This window comes from Argiope bruennichi, chromosome 7 (assembly GCF_947563725.1).
Source record: "Argiope bruennichi chromosome 7, qqArgBrue1.1, whole genome shotgun sequence".
Classification (NCBI taxonomy): domain Eukaryota; kingdom Metazoa; phylum Arthropoda; class Arachnida; order Araneae; family Araneidae; genus Argiope; species Argiope bruennichi.
Window position 1 is genome coordinate 123,576,383 of NC_079157.1, and position 19,012 is coordinate 123,595,394.

General features: G+C 26.4%; 1 protein-coding gene across 1 annotated transcript in view; it reads right to left on the reverse strand.

Moving 5' to 3' along the window:
- Nucleotides 1-18,884, reverse strand: part of LOC129975704 (glycerophosphodiester phosphodiesterase 1-like) — a 69,445-nt gene extending 50,561 nt beyond the window's left edge. Inside the window, exons 1-3 of the mRNA XM_056088857.1 lie at nt 18,477-18,884; nt 15,790-15,965; nt 12,856-12,961 (exon numbers count right to left, since the gene is read on the reverse strand). Coding sequence (XP_055944832.1) covers nt 12,856-12,961; nt 15,790-15,965; nt 18,477-18,767 — 573 coding nt within the window. The 5' untranslated portion in view covers nt 18,768-18,884. The remainder of the gene's footprint in view (nt 1-12,855; nt 12,962-15,789; nt 15,966-18,476) is intronic.
- Between the last annotated feature and the right edge of the window lie 128 nt (nt 18,885-19,012).

Genomic DNA, 19,012 nt, shown 5'->3' on the forward strand with positions numbered 1-19,012 from the left:
TTCGATTTTTCATTAAAGAGCAACTATTTTAAGAAATAAATATTTTTCCACTTTTTTATATTTAATATAAACCATTCATTCCATAAGATCTGAATTTTCTATCAGATATTAAATTTTAGTTGCGATAAAATCCCCTTTATTGATGACTGAAAAATTTCCACAGTTTTCATTGTCGGAGATATCCGAGTTCTTTTAAATAAGTTGAACGAAATTCATAATTCTTTTTTTTTTTAAAGTTGCCTGCTTCTACTTTTTAATCTCTTTTGTTATTAAAAACATACTTTACATAGAATGTCTACTCTAATGGAGCAATTAATCGCTGGGATACGGCTAATGCATAGATACCAGAAAACAGAATATATATTTTGGACACCTTTTTTCCCAACCGTTTGAATTCGACACAGAATTAATTATATGTGGAGTCATAAAATCGTATACTACACTTCCTTTAAATCGTTACGTTTCTGAACTATTGCAGTGTGTGTGTGTGAAAAAATATAGACCGATAAACGATCGCCCGCGTGATTTGATTCATATCTATATTATTTTACCTACTAATCTATGTCAAAAATTTTATTTATCCAACTCTCTTCAATTATCGTTTATTTCAATCATCAGATAATTATCGTATACTTGGACTGGGTCAGACTGGCAGACATTCTTCCTCTAAATGCATTTCTTTAAAAAATTGATAGAATTCTATAAATTTGATATCCTTATGACAAATTTCACTTGTCTAGCTGAATGTTTTTGAATTATCGCGTTTGCAGACATACATAATTCAAAAATATGTACTTATCAGAAAATGTCTGAAGAGTGAATATTTGTCAAACTATTGTGGTCGAATTTTTAAATGATTACAATTCTTTTTTTTTTTTTTTTTTGTATATCTTGTATATGAAAATGGAAAAAAAGTACAAAATTCCTTTAAAAGAATAGATCATATACAATAAGATAAATACGTCTACTCTTTATTAATCTCATAAATTAGTAGCCCATTTAATAAATGACAACTTATTAACATTTTGTCTAAAAATGATTAATGACAACATTTATAGTGGACCGCTATTTAACCAAAAACAAATGCCTATAAAGTATATTTATTGAATTCTGAATGGGGATCAGAAGATTTCGAAAGGGAATTGCATTTTAAAATAGATGTATGGGGGGGGGGGTATCGGTGCCTACAGAGAATTGTTTAAGAGAGGCGGACATCTTTCATGTGTTATGTAGCTCACCGGAGACGAACATTTTCAGAAGGGAGGGGAATGTGTTTTCGCGAGTGAGTGGTGGCGCCAAAAACACGTCTCCGTTTATGTCTCCTACTCACCACTCTGAAGATCCTTGAATTGGCGAAAGAGGCTTTTTCCCATAATAGCGACAGGTTGAAATCGTTGGCGAAATTTATCGATCTGAAGAAAACCTGGCCAGAGCAAAAAATAGGTTTGTTTTTCTCAACTTTCGCTGGCTTGATCACACATGAGGAAACACTTTTTTCCCAAAATACCACATGGAGCAGTCGCAGAAAAAGACCCCTCACCCTCAACAGCAAACCAATTTTTCATAAAGATACACAGTCGGCGTCTATATATTAAAGTCTACAATTTAAAAAAAAAAAAAAAAAATAGATTTATGGGAATTTTGAAACAAGGAAATATATATTACAAATTGTTCATCATTTGCTTACCAAATATATATATATATATATATATATATATATATACATCGTTAGTTTTTTTTAATAAAATAAAACCTTAAAAAATTAAGTCATAGTTTATTTTAAGTGCATATACAGATACGTAATGACATCTCTAAATCTATATTAAATCCTAATTAATTTCCTAATTTTTATCTTAATTTAGCCCATATTAACTTCTTTCTAAAATCATTATTCCTGATCCAATTCCACCTTTTTCATTTAATTAATCTGAAGTTCTGTAAAAATGCTTAAATCAGCGGTTCTCAGTCTCCAAGTGGAGGGATAAAAATGTATCGATCTAAATAAATTCTTTTAAAAATCCCTATAATTCCCTTATCTAAATCGACAAGCGTAAAGAAATCCTTATCAGAATCTTTATATACTATTTGTTTCTTTAAGTTTTTTTCTCTTTCGCTTTTACGACGTGCTGTAGATTGACGTAGCTCCTCACTTCTTGCTTGTACATCAATAATACCTCCCGGGATGCAATAAAACGAAATTCAAGAATTAAAAGTGTCTTCTCTCCTCGGCCACGAAACTGCTCAGGTATATATATAAACTAGCGTCATTTGGCTACCAGCTTGTTCCCATAGATTATTTATTGACTTTCGGAGCAGTTAAATATTAATTTAAAATGCCTACTTAAAAAAAAATCAACTTTTCATTTGATAAGACCGAAAAGCAGGAATTGAATAAGTCAACACAAATTGTAACGTATGCATATTAAAAAGTATATACATTACGAAATAAAAGTGGAAGTGAAATTTCTACTTTAAAATTAATGTCTGAAAAAAAGCATTTTAAAAGTATATTTTAACTTGTAAAAGAACACGACTGAATGTTTTAATGAATGAATTTGAAATTTATAATATTAAAACTTGTTATAAAAATTATGATTTACATTTAAAAAAATTACTAAAAACAAAACTTTGCACGGGAATGCAATTGATATCATTATCCACCGGGAATGCCCCTCCCCCCCCCCCAAAAAAAAAAAACTTTCACGCGTACTCTCTAATAAACTTGCCATGTCACAGAACGCCTTACTTGGCACTGGATTTACGAAATATTAACTTTTGGCGTGAATTTGGTATTTTTACTGAATGTATCATGTCATCTTTGGCGAGTGTTTTGGCGATTAAGCTCCAGCATGCGGTTAATAGCATCCGAAAATCGAATCTGTGTTTTTGACGCGTTTTTCCCAAACGATTTTATTAAAACTCTTTTTTCACTTGTAGTCACACACTCCAATACCAAATTTAATATATTTAAGTCAATGCGCTTTTGAGTTATCGCTTTGAAGGAATTGAATATAAGAATTCAAAAACAATTAAAACTGAAAATCATAAAAGAATATACCTTTTCCTTTTTCATACAAATTCGATACCAATTTAGTTCAAATTAACTTTGAAAAATTAATTATAACTCGAATAAAAATTACACGATAATGTAATTAAAGCTACAGAAATGGTATTTTTTTTTTTTAATTTTAGGATAATGTAAAAATAATTTAATAGCATGTTCCGATGTTATGGGGTAAAAAAGCAAAATCGTTTTACTTCCATTTCACCCCTTTTAGAAGGGTGTATAAAATTTTTGATAGCTCAGTCAAGAACATGCGCGCCATATTTCGTTCGAATCTGTCAAAGGGTTCCGAATTCTATAAGGTTCAAAAGAACAAAACAAAGGAGCAATCAATTTCAGAAAATTAAAATACGAAGACAAAATCAAGTCAGATTGAAGAACTCGTAAAATGTTGCATAATGCTTGGATGTTTCCCGTTAGAGTACATTAAATACATTCTTTCAGTGTAGCCATTATTTTTTGCTTTTCCATAAAACATTATTTTATAAAGTTGCTGAATAAGAAAATTTTTTAATTGGTTATATTCGAATAAAATAATCCAAATTGAAGCAAAAGGAGTTGGAGGAGAAAATCGTTTTTAAATTTCGATCTTTTATGAAATTCCAAATTCGCATAGGATTTGTTCGTTATGCTAGCTAATATTAGCTTGGTTAATATAGCTATTTATTTAATATTGGAAAATTTTTGTATAAAAACGTAATGCGTTATAACTTTAAATAAATCCCAACAAGTAGCCTCGATTGCTCGATGAATAAATATCGAGAAAAATATTTAATGCGGTGAATTATTTAGAAATTTTTATTTTAAATTTAGTGTCCGTTTTCGAAAACTTTACTGATTTTTTATAATTATATTAACCTATGAATGTTAATATTTTAAGAAAAACTATCTGCCAAGCAAAGCAATCATTAATCCTCCCTCCCCCCTCCTTTCAAGTATTTCAATGTGAGACACAGTATTGTACAGCCATCTAGTGATGGTAGAACGCAGTATTTTTAGATTCTTGTTTTTAATTCTAATACAAAACAACCTTGGTGAGAACGATAATATGAAACTAAAAAATATACAAACGCAAATGAAATTAGTAATAATCTTATAAAACTAGCTTATTAAGAAAATATTTTCTTTATATCAAAGAAATCTTTATTTTATTGATGCTAAAAGATATGAACACCTTCATACGGCGAAAGCTGGCAAGGTGACGATCAACGCATTTTATTGAGAAGTTGCTTTTCGTCAACTTCTCAACGCATTTTATTGAGAAGGGGCCGGCTTTTCGCCAACTGGACCGATTGCTTACAACAAGGCACGGCAACAAAGTATTGCAAATAATGCACTAGAAATTTTTCGAAATAAAGTTTCGTTTAATATTTCAGATAATTAATTTTAGGATTTTTTTTTCATGTTTTTAAATTTATTTGTTGATCTATGCAGTCCATGAAAATATGAATGGTCCTTGAGACCACGTCTCACACAGAAGAAAATGTGTGTTTGCATCATAGCATTTATTGCTATTTTGCTTATTTAGCTCAGAAAAGGTACGTTATGTTCTAGCAATTACGTATAAATGCAAGTTCTTCTCTTTCCTTCTTTCACAAATACATCCTGAGTTGGGGCCTTACATATTGTCTTATGTGTAACGGGTATCCACTTGTTATCCGGGAAGCTGACAAGTTCGCTACTCTTGTAATTAAATAATGTCATCGGATTGCAACATTTGTGAGAAAAAAAAGAGTTCGAAATAGACAGCATTATATATTTAAAGCATGAGAATAAATATTAAAAAATCCTTAAATTCTTATAGAACAGATATTTAGAATTGTTAGCCTGATTAGGATAACTTGGCACTGAAGAAGAATTTTGAGGCATATATGTATGGGGATTTATACACTAAACTTACTTTCAGCCAGCGGAAGTGGTCTCCTTGAATCTTTCTCGCATATTTTCCAATAAAGTTTTTATATAAACCTTAACTTCGCAGATGAATTATTAAATGATCTTACTTTTATGATTAGGAACATTTTATATCTTAATTTTAGGATTTATTAAAATTTAAATAAATCATAAAATTATTTGCATACTTATTAATTATTTATGCAAAATCATTAAATTAAATAAAATCGTAAAGTTATTCACATTTTAATCAATAAACCTTTTTTTAATTTCATAATTTATGAACTATTTATTAAAATTGTTATGAGCTATTATGAAATAATTGCTTTTTGCCAACTACAATTTAAAAATCGTCATTTTCACCATTTTAGCAGAAGAAATTTTTATTTCAGATTATTGAATAAACTAAGTTTTCATGGAGCTTTGAAATGGTAAAGTTCCCCTCTTTTCCCCACTTTGTATTATTTTCTTACAAAAACATGATTGGTTTTAATAGATCAAAGATAATTCTCTCTCTCTCTCTCTCTGTATATATATATATATATATATATAATATAATATAATGATATCTCTAAATCTAAATTAAACGCTAACTAATTTCCAAAATTTTTATCTTAATTCAGCCCATATTAAATTCATTCTAAAATGTTCTTTTATTTCCTGATACAATCCCACTTTTTTTATTTAATTAATTCAACACTTTTAAAACTGCTGAAGTCGACAAGTTCCCACACTCCGAGTAAAGGGATAAAAATTTGTTGATCTAATATATATATATACACAAATGTAAATTATTGTTAGATGTTCATGATAAAATACACGAATTAAAAAAGAAAGAAAAGTTTTTCAGAAAAGAAATATGAACTTTTCTTTTCATTTGTATAGCATAGACATTATAAAAATGAATGGAAATTTAATTTGAATTGAATTTCGAAACATTTTTTTTAAACATCGGCATAATTATTGGTTGTCCTTTAAGCAATTTTGATAGTTTGAAATATTATGATTTAACACTTTTCACAAAGTTATTTTTAAATAATAAAAACAAATTTTATTTAAATCCAGAAATTACTTATTTTTTATAAATTACACTTTTGATTTAAATTACTTATTTCTCATTTTAATATATTTTGTAATGGAATTCTTTATGGATATAATTAATGGGATGTCTTTTTTTATAATGGAATTTTCCCTTCTTGATGCATTAAGAATCTTTAAATTGTATACACATTTATATTCTCTACAACTAGAAAATTTCACCTGAAAAATCCAACTGTCCATATAATCTGCCATCAAAATGTCATAATCTAACACCATATTATTACTACATTTTCCTGTCCTTAAATAAAATGCAGTTGATTCAAACAGTGTAATAGTCTGGAATATTTTATCCAGATTGTATGAGCATACCTGATAGCATGTTAATTGGATTGAAACATTGAGATAAAAAAATTGATGAAAAATAAGTATAATCTTTCAGCATATCGGATATATTATTTGATATCGAAGATTTCAACAAATATTTTAGTGGGGAAAAAAAATTTCATTTCATTATAACTAAAGAAAATAAAAAAATAAACAGAATCTTCATTCTTCAGATTTAAACAATGGAAAGAAAATATGAAAATTAAAAAAATATTAGCAGAAACGATGAAAATTATTAAAACTTCAACATGTCAATGAAAAGTATTGTTGTCTTAAACATTACATATAAAAATATTTTTTAAAATTATCAAAACTCAGAAAAAATTACACAATAGCTGAATTGGTATCATCAAAAAAATAATTTCTAGCATTTTCTGGAGAAATGAAAATTATGTTAATATTTTCTGAAGTTAACATGGAAAAACTTCAAAATTTACATTTTTAATTAATAAACATTCTAATAAAAATTTCAAATTTCTTCTGTAAATTTAACAAGTTAATCTGTGCATGTGTGCCAAATAAAAAATTTAAAGCAGATAGTTAGCCTTATGAATCATCAATAAAACGACACTTATATATTCACTTTTATTAATATTAGATATGTAAACAGGAGAAACAAACTTATATAAATTTCATTGAAAGCTGATTTATAATCTACATAATTATTTTCAAAAATGCAATTTTATCAAAACACTAAGGAACAGGACCTTTGCTTAAATAAAGAAAACAGAAAATCCTTAAAAATGATGATCACTGTATTTTTTAATATTTCAGATTTAAGACAAATGGTACAAATGAAAATTAAAAAGTTGCTCACATTTCTTCTTAAATATCAAAAGACCTTCTATGAAATAAATTTAAAAATTTCTTGCTACTATGAAATATTTTGTAACTGTAATACTAAACCAAATATATTGAAGTTAATTTCTAATTAACTAATTAATGAATAACTATTCATAACATTTTGATATTATTAATATAGCTTGAAACTTTGACAAACATGAAAAGGAATCTTGTTTTTGCTCTTAACTCCATTCAAAAATGCAGATGATTTAAAAAAAAAAAAATCAAATGGTAAAATTAAAATTCACTTAAAATAGTATTTAAAAAATAGAAAAACATAAATTTCATTTTTATTAAAGAATACAATTGTGTGACAATTATGTAGTTAATTCTTTATTAATAAAAGACAATAAAATATTTTAACATCAAACATTGTCAGTGTATCAATCAGTAAGTAAATAAAAAATAACAAGTTAATAAATCTATTCCTTATAAAAAAAAATTCTTACATGTTTATTTACAAATTGCTATTTGCAATATACAAATAATAATCAAGGAAAATCAATTATAAATACATTTTATGATAAAATATTCTAAAAGTGTTTGGTATATATAAAGTTTGTTGATATTTAGAAAATTTTTTAATCATACTGAAAACAAACTATCTAAGAATTTTAATATTTTTAAAGAATATTTCTTAATGAGAAATATTAAGAATTCAAATTTTTGAAGTACATCGTAAATATGAATATGTATGCAGTAGCGTAACTAGGGAAGGTAGGCAGGGCAAGTGCCCATGGTACAATCATGAGGGGGCAGAAAATTATGGAGCAAATTAAACATATTAAAAAAAAAACTGTGTTTTTTTTAAAACTTTTATTTTCCAAAACTGAAATAAAGCTTTTAAAAAATAACAAGGATTTTTTAACATCATGATATATTTAGTTATCTTAAAGTTTTCCAATTTCAAAGCACTGTTTCAATTTCATACACTACCTTTGCTTCTGACATTCCCAATCAAGTAAGAAATATTTGGAAATAGTGTTTGATTAGCAAACAAGGGCAGATATATCGTCATCAATGATGGAAGAAGTAAAACAAGATAAATGTGAAATCAGACTTAGTATAAATAAGTTCAAAAGATTATATTGCTATTTCTCAAAAACTTCTGTCAATCAAATAGCGATTAGTGTTTTGAAATAACTAATAGGGTGTTTAGAATTGCTGTAAACTTAACTAAATCAGAAGAAAAAAAATTTCATAAATAATAAAAAATGCACAAATTATAAGCAGTAAGAACTTTGATGAAAAATGACATGGATGGAATAATGAATAATTAATCTGATAATTTTGAGGATGAAATGAACATGTTGTAAATTTGGAACACGTAACATCAGTGGTAAGAGAAACCTTGATAGATTTTAGCCTGAAACACAATGATACACTCGGAAACAAATTATTCGCTGGAGTTACAGCTCTGTTTTATAAACTGATTCAATTTGAAAAGTACATAAAGCCATATAATTTCTGCACAATATATGACATTGTATAATTTATTGAAAAACTTATGTAATCTTATTGAAACTTAGAGCAGAATTATGCTTTATAAAAATGCAAAATATGTTTGTGTTAGTACAAAATTCTTTGTTTTATTTTCCAAATAATGCAGAATTTTAATCTCATTTTGATTTTATTTCAGTATTTTCTAATTTTACAAAAATATTTTTAGTTTAAATGTTAATTTCTTTATTATTTAAATTAAATATTTAGCAAGTATTTTATTAGTTTAGTTAAATATTTTAGAATTTTATTCCCCTTTTTATACTTTCAATGATAGCAATAACGATTGCTAAGTTTTTTCATTACATTTAATTTTATAAATGAAAAAAAAAAATTCCAAATTTTTTTAAGCCTATTTTTTTTACAATAGATATACTTCAAGAGTTCGTGCAAAAGTTTATCCTAATTAAATACTTAACACAAAATTAAAAGAAAAAAAACTTCAAAATAATCAGTTTAATTTTTTTATTACAAAATGCTGACCCTAATATGATAAAAAAATTGAAGGCAGTTATTTTTAAAAATATATTCTTGAACTGAATTTCTATATACTGCAATTTTCAAACATTATGCCATTTTAAAAATTAAATCCACGTTTATCTTTTCTGTTTTATTAAAAAGATTTTCTCTATTTTGGTTCTTTATTTAAATTCAAATGCCATCAAAAACATAACGTAAAAAAAACCAAGTCTCGCAACTCAATTCTTCTATTGTAAAAAGTTGCGAGATCCATGTAATACCAAGTCGGTCAATTTATTCACTGCCTACTTAAGGGTCCTTCTGTCTTAAGTTATTACATAATTAGCTAACCAAACAACATCTTATAGTAACCATATCAATATTAAAAAATCTTTTATGGTCTAAATAAATAGATTGACTTGGCCATCGCATGAAAACACAATGTATCTTTACATTAAATTAGATTACATTAACATATTATATTAAATTAGATTGATAGTTTAGATTGTTAGTTTTTTTTTACAAGTTATGTTTTTGATGGCATCTCCTTTCTTTTTGTAGATAATCCTTTTCTTATTTTTGTATGTAGTCTTCCTCTTTTTATTTTCTGGTACTATTTCTTGAGCTTCAGTTACAGTTTTTCTCAAAGCCCACTCCCTGTCTCTATGGGCTTTTCTCGAAAGCTTTGATGTTACGATTTTTGACAAGTCTGGACGGTAAATGCTTCTTAGTCTGTTGTATTCACAAATTAAGGATTCCTGCACTTTAATACTTCCAAAGTCGATATTAATTAAATGTAAGCCCTCCAGACTTGTAACTCTCGAAAGTGTCAAGTAAGCGTGACCAAATGTGAATACTGCGGAACCGATATCCATCAATGCATTATTTAGACCTAGGCCCTGACTTATGTGTATAGTTATAGCATATGCTATACATATCATACTTTGAAGATCAGTTTGCTTTTCTTCTACCAGATTGATTCTCTGAAAAACACCCATTGCGTTTGCAGCTTCCACAGCTTCAAATTGAATTATTTCAAATTAGATATTGTTATAGACCTGTAATTTTCCTTCCCAGTGCGAATAGTGTCATCATGCCAGTGCCGAGCCAGTGATCCCAGAGCTTGGCGATAAACTTGGCGACCATTTGGCAACGAATTTGCCGACAAAATGGATAATGCTCGAAACTTCGAGAAATTTATCGATCCGTCCATTATTACACGCATATTTTAGTTTTTCCTTGATTTATACGCTAAACACTAATTGTATTCTAAATTTCAAGCTTCTATGTCTGCTAGAAGTGCCTTAGAGTTTTGATGATCGGTCAGTCAGTCAATCAGTCAGTCAGTGACAAAATTCACAAACTTCGACTAGTTATAATTCTTAAACTAATGGTTCAAATTTAATGAAATTTGAAATATACCGTGTTTATATAACGACTGCTTGGTTACTTAAAATTCAGGCTTCTAGCTTTATCCACAACGAAGTTTTTTTTTTGGGGGGGGGTCGAAAATGGCCTGAACTGCTTCGAGAAAAGGATGGTACGGCCGTGCCGCTTCTTTTGGCGGGGGCACTGCCGTGCTCCCAGATTATTAAAACTTATTCAAGTTTCAAAAACTTGTTTTGACTAACACGTTTCCACCAACCAAAGCATATATGAATAAAGCTTGATAACATTGTCAAACAATTTGCTATTATGTAATGGGTAATGGACAGACCACAGACATTTAAATCTCCACTTTTAGTATTAGTAAAAATAATTGCATGATATATGTTAAATGCAGTCAGCTCTTTCATCAAAAAGACATTATAATGAATTATAATTAAAATGTGTTTTTTTTAATTATAATGAAATTTCGATAAATTTGTTCTGAAAATATTTAATATATTAACTCTTTGAACCTCTTAAAAAGGGTTGAATGAAAAATTCGAAGAGTTATTTATATGAAAATCTTGAATTGTGCTGATCTTCTAGAAACTCTTTCTCAAAGAAAAACAAAAGAAATGTGCATTTTGATTTATCAATCACTATATTTTAAAATATAACTTCAAATGCTTTTGTGCATTTTAACAGTATTTTTATTAACAATTGCCTTTATAATAGCTATATTATTTGAATCTTAAAAATAGATTAATCTATTGAAATGAATGTATTTATCAGCTGTTAGACCTTAGTATTTAAAAATAATTTATATATAATTATTTAGGCTAATATCAACTACTCTCCTTCCCCTCTTCCTCATAACATTTTCTGAAAACAGGTAGGAGAGGGGAGAATTACAGTATTCAAAAAAGAGAGGGCACTCATTTGGTATTTATGCTGGTCACCATTTTATGTGAATATATCTATGATCATATGCAGTTCCTTACAAAGAAATTGAACTCAAAGACTATTGAATAGTGCAGCATCATTATACATAAACCACAAACAAGCAATTATTAAATTATGTGTAAAATATGACTGACAGAATTAGAAAAGGAAAAAAAACCAAGACATTTAGAAACTTTTCCATTTTTTATAAATTTTAAATGAAAGCTTATTCATCAGTCCAATAATTAGAAATATTTTGTTATCTATCAAACAAAAATGAATTTTAAAATCTTAAAAAACAACAATATTATTTTAATTTTATCAATTGATATAAGTCTTACTAAGACCTGCAAAAATAAGAGAATGGAAAATCTGAGTAAAAAAGCAACGGGGAACATAGCAATCAGCACTATAGAGAAACCATTTCTAAAATAATTAAAACTAATAATTAATTTTATTAAATGTGGCAAAATACTTTATCAATCATAGAAACTTACTGATATATATGTATATATAAATTATAACATTAAAACCTATTTATAACATTATATTAATCACTTATTTTTATCATCAATAAATAAAAACTTCACGTGTTTACAGGGGTACGAATATATCCAGCATACATTGCATTTCTGACACACATATAGTATAAGAATCTGCATTGATACTAAATACAGCCTATATTCTGATTTAGAACTTTTAAATTCTGATTGCAAGAAATATTCATCCAGCTTTATAAAATAGAGTGAGAAAAACCAAAATTAATTTCACATGCATAAGAAAATGTAACCTCATATATACTTTTAAATGAACTAATATTTTTTTTCATTGAAATAAGCATTTGTCTGCTGTTAGGACAAACATTTATTCTTCATATTTTTTATTTTTTAAACTTTAACAAAACTTCCAATTCTCTTAATTGCAACTCCCATTTGGAAAATCTAGGACTACAAATTATATCAACATTAAGGAATCATTCTAAAACAAGATGTCTTAATTTTTTCCCATTATATGATCTCTATAGAACAAAGAAATATTTTTCAATTCTATCTATGAATAAAATAAAGCTTCTTGCAACTGCAAACGCCCATTTGAGTAAAAATGTAAAACAGAAGAATAAAAAATTAATTAAATATAAAAGAAATGAAGTTTGATTTAAAATATTATTTTTATTAAATTTTTATGAAATGTGGTAAATAAAAATGTATTTTTCAATAATTTTTGTTAACTAATATTTCATAGAAATATTTCATATCACCTCAAAATATCTATACCTGGTTACATTTGGGATTGCTAGTCATAGTTTAGAATGATGTGGTGTGGTTTCAAAAACCTGTTAATCTAAAATGAATAAAACTTACCCTACTATCATATTCTTTTACATCTAATATAAGTTTCATTTTCAGTTTTAGACATTCCTCAATGCCTTCTTCTAATGTTGCTATTTTTTCACCTTTGTAACGATCTCTGTAATAAAAAAAAACCAATATAATAAACATATTGCAAATTAATACACACTAAAAAAATGGAAATTCAAGTTCTCTTTCAATCCTATAAAACTATGTACTATAAGCTTTCATTTAAAAAATTCAAATTATGATCAATACTAATTTTAAAAAACAAAACTATGAATGCATTATTATTTGAATTTCTATATCAATTCTAATACAGTATTTAATATCATTTTGGTCTTAAAATAATCTTGGATTTTAAGAAATTTTATTTAATTTTTATTGACAAATTAATTACCTTGAAATAAGTTACAATTTAATTGCAACTTATTTCAATGTAAGGAATCAATAGTCAACAAAAGAATGTAACAAAATGAAATTTTAATAATTTGACTGTTATCTGCTATATAACTAAATAATACTACTGTTTTCAGAATTTATTGTTATTATTCCACTAAGAAGATGAAAACTTTTCAACTGAATTATAAAATTATTTCATTTTCAATAAAATATTTTAATTTAAAAATTCAATCATTCAATAAATAAATGATGTATGAAGTAAATAGGTCAATGGTAAACAAACATAAAAATAAATATGAATCACAGTACTTTTAAAATTAAAAAAAAAAAATAAACATAACAAAAGAATTATTGCAACTTCAATTGTAAAACATTTACAAGAGATTTGCTATATTTGGGTTAAGATAATTTGATTCTTTCATATTCTCATTTCATCAAAAAGATTATTCAGCAATCAATGCTTCAATTTATGTTTTTAAAAAATACACTTTGAAATCAAAGGAATATTGCTATACATTTTTTTCTATGACAGAAAATTTTTAATCAAATTTCTTACTTTTTATTACATTTCCTTATAAAACTAATCACCTAGGAAAGATTCAGATAGATAACACATATATCAGATATAAAGGCAAGTTTTGCTTTTGTGGGCATGTAGAAACATCTATACAATGCTCATGCACAAATATATTTATTTTCTCACTTTGTTCATAATGCTTTCTATTACAAAAGATGTGATTTTATCATTAAGTTGAAAATGAAAAGATATTCCAGATTATATAAAATAATTTTTAACTCCTCATCCTTTATTTGTTCTGAATTTCAGCTAGATGTCCAGGATTGCTCAGTATTTTAGTGAATATTTCATTTAAAGGCTGATCAATAAAAATAAATTTTTAAATGCACTAATTTTCACTGCACCTAGAATATGGTCAAGTTAATAGCCCAATGAAGTAGAAGTTTCTTTAATAATACTTTTATTTATTTTTTAATTGTTTATTTAGAAAAAAAGTAGACATTTAAGTTGATATATCCATTTAATGATTAGAATCATAAGAAAAATAATGCAAGGTTCAGCCTATTATTTTAAAAATATTATTTACTTTTAGAAATGTTTATTTTCTAAAATGGATCATGCATAGATGCCCAAAGAAAAATTGAAAGACACTGCTTTTTGGCTCTTTATATCCTAAATGGATGACTCCTTTATCCCCTCACACACACTTTCCCTAATATACAGAGCATTTTAGGTTAGACAGTAAACATACTGGTACGTTTATTGCTTTGAAATGTAGCCTAACAGCATATCCATAGTTAAGTGTGACCATTATCTGCTGCTAACTGTGTAACAAAAGCAATTAATTATTCTTTGTAAATATTTGTAATTGGAACAAATAAAACAATATTAAGAAGTAATGAGTTAAAATTACGATTAATGCCTTCTATTCCACAATATGTTCTTAAAATGCAATTTATAAAATTAAATAAAAATAAGCCACAAACCTGAAATTTTACATTTTCTCTTAGCTAAAACTAAAAGTAAAAACTAAATCACTGAACATTTTTTTTTTCATTTATAACTATTTTATTTTCAACAATCATTTTTTAACTTCTCAAAAAGTTTTAAGAAAATACAGAGTGCACAACAATATTACTTGATATTTAACATCATAAAACATCTCACATTTTAATTTTAGCAAGTATTAAATCATAGCTAATAAATTGTGTTCACATAAATCAATATGAATACAAAAAATATCATCTATCATAATGTGTGTATAAATATATATATATATATATATATATATATATATATATATATATATATATATATATATATATATATATATATATATATATATATAAACATAATTTTAAAGCAGATGTGTGGCCGAGAAGAGATGACACATTCGAATTTTAAACTTTGCTTTTATTCCATCACGGAAGGCATAATTTATGTACAAGAAGTGAGGCGTTCGTTCACCAGAAATACAAGAGCAAAAGAGTATAAAAAAAAGAGAGAAAATATTTCCCCAGTGCTTACATTCTATGAGATTCTGACAGGAATTTCTTTACACATGTCAAAATTTACAGAAAGGAATTTAGGTATCTTTTAAAAAGAATTCGCTTAGTGAGACAATTTTTTATCCCTTTACTTGGAGTGTGGCAACTGCTGTTTTAATAAATTTTACAAAGCTTCTGTTGAATTAATTAAATAGAAAAGGCAGAATGGGATCAGGAAATAAAAGAATATTTTAGAATGAAGTTAATATGGGCTAAATTAAGCTAAAACTTTGGGAATTAATTAGGGTATAATTTAGATTTAAAAATATCATTATATATATATATATGCATATAAAATGAGAACAGATATAAAAATTTTGAGAATAAAGGACATACAAAGTAAGTAGTAAAATATACTAAAATGTAATTTTAGTTCAATATTCATCAAAATCATTTCATAATTTCTGCTTAATATATTTATAAATAACATTTATATACATAAATTGAATGTTAAAAGCATTACACTCAACAATAACATACCGATAAATATGATTTGAAGCAGCATCTAGCTCTCTTATTTCCATGAATGTTTTTGAAGCTAAAGGCCCCATTCCATTAGTTGTTCTTTCCATAGTTTCATCATGAAATAAGATAGCAATATTATCCTTTGTGAAGGACAAATCTACTTCAATGCCATCAGCACCATTCTTTTTAGCCTATAAGCAAAAATAATTAATTCTAGAAAATAAAGAAAATTAATAAGTATTTAAATAAGAATTTCACACATTTTTAAAATTATATAGAAATGTATAAATAATTGCTTACAATTGTACCATGAGAGTGTAATAAATATTTATCTTTTTACCAAGCAGGTAAAAAAAATAAATATTTTCTAATCAAGTTGTTATAAAGTATAATGCCAGATATCAATAATAGCAACTCTATGACAGTAATTATCTAAAGCTATTGCATTTTTTCCCCCATTCATCATTCTCCAGTCTTTTAAATGATCTGTTGCCTATATGCTAGTCTTATTTTCTGTGATATTTTATTTTTTACTTGAAAAATGAATGGGAAGAAAAACTCTTACATAACATATTTCATACTAAAGGTGACAGTATTTGTAGAAAATGCAAGTAACAATGTGGTTGCTTGGCATTTATGTGTAAATCCACTATGTGATGAAACCAACCAGTAATAATAAACAATGTCAAAAATAAAACTTTTTTCACAAAAAAATAATAATAATAATAATTCATTACATTTTAAATTTTTTTTTTTATAATTTAAGAATATGTGGCATTTTCATTTTATTTGACAATAAAATAATATATTTCATATTCCATCATTAGAATGAAGAATTTAACTTGAATGAAGAATTTACTAATTATACCTTCCACAACAGATTATGAAAGCTTTTCAGATTGAAATTAATAATTCAAGAAGCATTTCATATAGAATAAAATATTTGTTGCCTTCAGATATTTATCCATGATCATAATACAATGAAATTAATAGTAACCAACTTTGATGAACAAATGAAAGTACTATTTTAATTTATACTTGCACAATAATTGAAGAGCTCTTTGAATGATTCTCTAAGCAAAGTGGCAAAATTATTATGAAATAATTTGCAAAATTGATCCAATTGTTGTAACTGGAAGCTATATCAAATTTCATTTTGCAATATGTCTAGAAAAAGGAGGACAGAGGTACCAGTTAATCTCTGGTGACATATCTAAACTTCATAAGCTTTCAAATAGAATAAAAATTGATGAAATCAATACAGGGATAGGGAGACAAAAAAATTTTTAAGTCCACACATTTTTATATAGTGCTTCTCTTTCCTGTGATATAATACTGAGATAGAAAGTTAGGGAAATGCATAGCATAATGTGCAGAATGTTATAAGGCTTCTAAAATAGAAAGATTTATAGGTCTATCAAAGTTTGAAAATATTTTGCTGAGGAAGCCAGTACAACATAATTACAGAAAATATGTAAAAAATCTTTTAACTATCATTAATTCTGGTGAACCAATTAGTTGCCAAAGAGGACTAATAAAAGACATACAATTATAAAGTTCAGAAGTAAATACAAATTCTTATTTTTACAATGATTTTTTTTTCAATCTTATTATTTGTAAAATAAAAATATTTTAAATGTATAATTAATTCAAAGATATGATGTTTGCAAACTATCAATCAAATTAAGCTTAAATGTAGCATACTTTATGTGATATGCATTTTAACAGAAAATTTAAGAGGGAAGAATAAGACATACTTGATTACATTTCATTTTCTGAATACCTAATTTTCCTTAATGTTTTTTAAATAAATTTGTTGTTGGGGGGGGGGGGGGTAACAATGCAAAAAGTACATTGATAATTTAAAATTTATTAAATTAATATGTTAGTATGCATTATTATGTTTATATATAACAAATAATATAAAGCAATAATGTACAACAATAAAAAAAGCCGACCTTCCATTGATCAAAACAAAAAGCATGAAATAAAATACCACTCTTTTTCAAAAATTTATTTAAGAGCACCAGTGTTCATATTTTGTTCATAATTGTTTCATATAAATTATGAATACATATAACAGATCATTCGGTATCATTTTGCATTAAAAAAATTATTTTCTATCTAAAATCATGTTTATCACTTAATTTTATATAAGGAAATTCTACTGTATATTTTGAAGTAAAAAGCATTATAATAAATATCAAGAAATTAAAAAAAAATGAAACAAAAGCTAAATTAAGAAAGTTATTAAAGTTTTTTCACTCTAAATTAAAAAGAATCACTAATTTTATATTTTCTATATAAAAATACCACGAATATGCATTAGAAAGCATGCAACAAGATATATTAAATAAATATATTAAATAATAACATATTGCACTCAGGAAATGGTCGTAAAAGAAAAGCTTTCAAGATGTGGCAGTATCAATGAAAATTTCAAAATCAGCTCTAGTTTTGCATATTTTAACTTATAAATAATTGTTCACTCTTTAATTCACTAAACTAGTTAATTATAAAAAAAAAACTGTGAAATCTGTTCCACTCCTCCCAACTCTTTCCTGTCTTTGCACATTTTTTTTTTTTTTTTTTTGCAGTATGTGTATAATGCACACTAGTTTTTATTAATATTTTTCCACCGCAAAAACTGAATCCAATTATGAGAAGTTTGCTTATAAAGCTTTAAATGACAATTACGTTACCTCTCTTATAGCGGCTATAGTATTTTCTGGTGCATCGTGACCACCGCCCCTATGGGCATAGATTGGAAGATCGTTTAAATTGTCTTTAAATAAAACATGTCTTGATTTTTCTTCGCCAACAGGTTCAAAGGCTAAATACTTAAACCCTGCTGCAACAGCAAGAACTACTATTGTAGTTAAATATACAGAAAACATGAGGTAATGTTGATATACAAAAAACAAATAACTAAACAACCAGATTTGAAGACAAGAAAGTATAATTGGAGTAGGTGGAAATCGTTTTAAAATCATTTCAATCACTGCAATCAAATTTCATAACTTTTTGTACAAAATTTCACAATTTTGTAACAGAAATGAAGATTAGATATTTGTTAATCGCACTTCAATCAAGCAGATCAATGCATTTTTGTTTACAATTTGGATTAGAAGCGGCGAATAATTTGCGGTGACAGTTAAAATGATTTCAGTTTCGGTTTCGTTTCTATTTTTTTTAATTGCCAAATTTTATCTGTCTTATTATTAAATAATAATTTAAA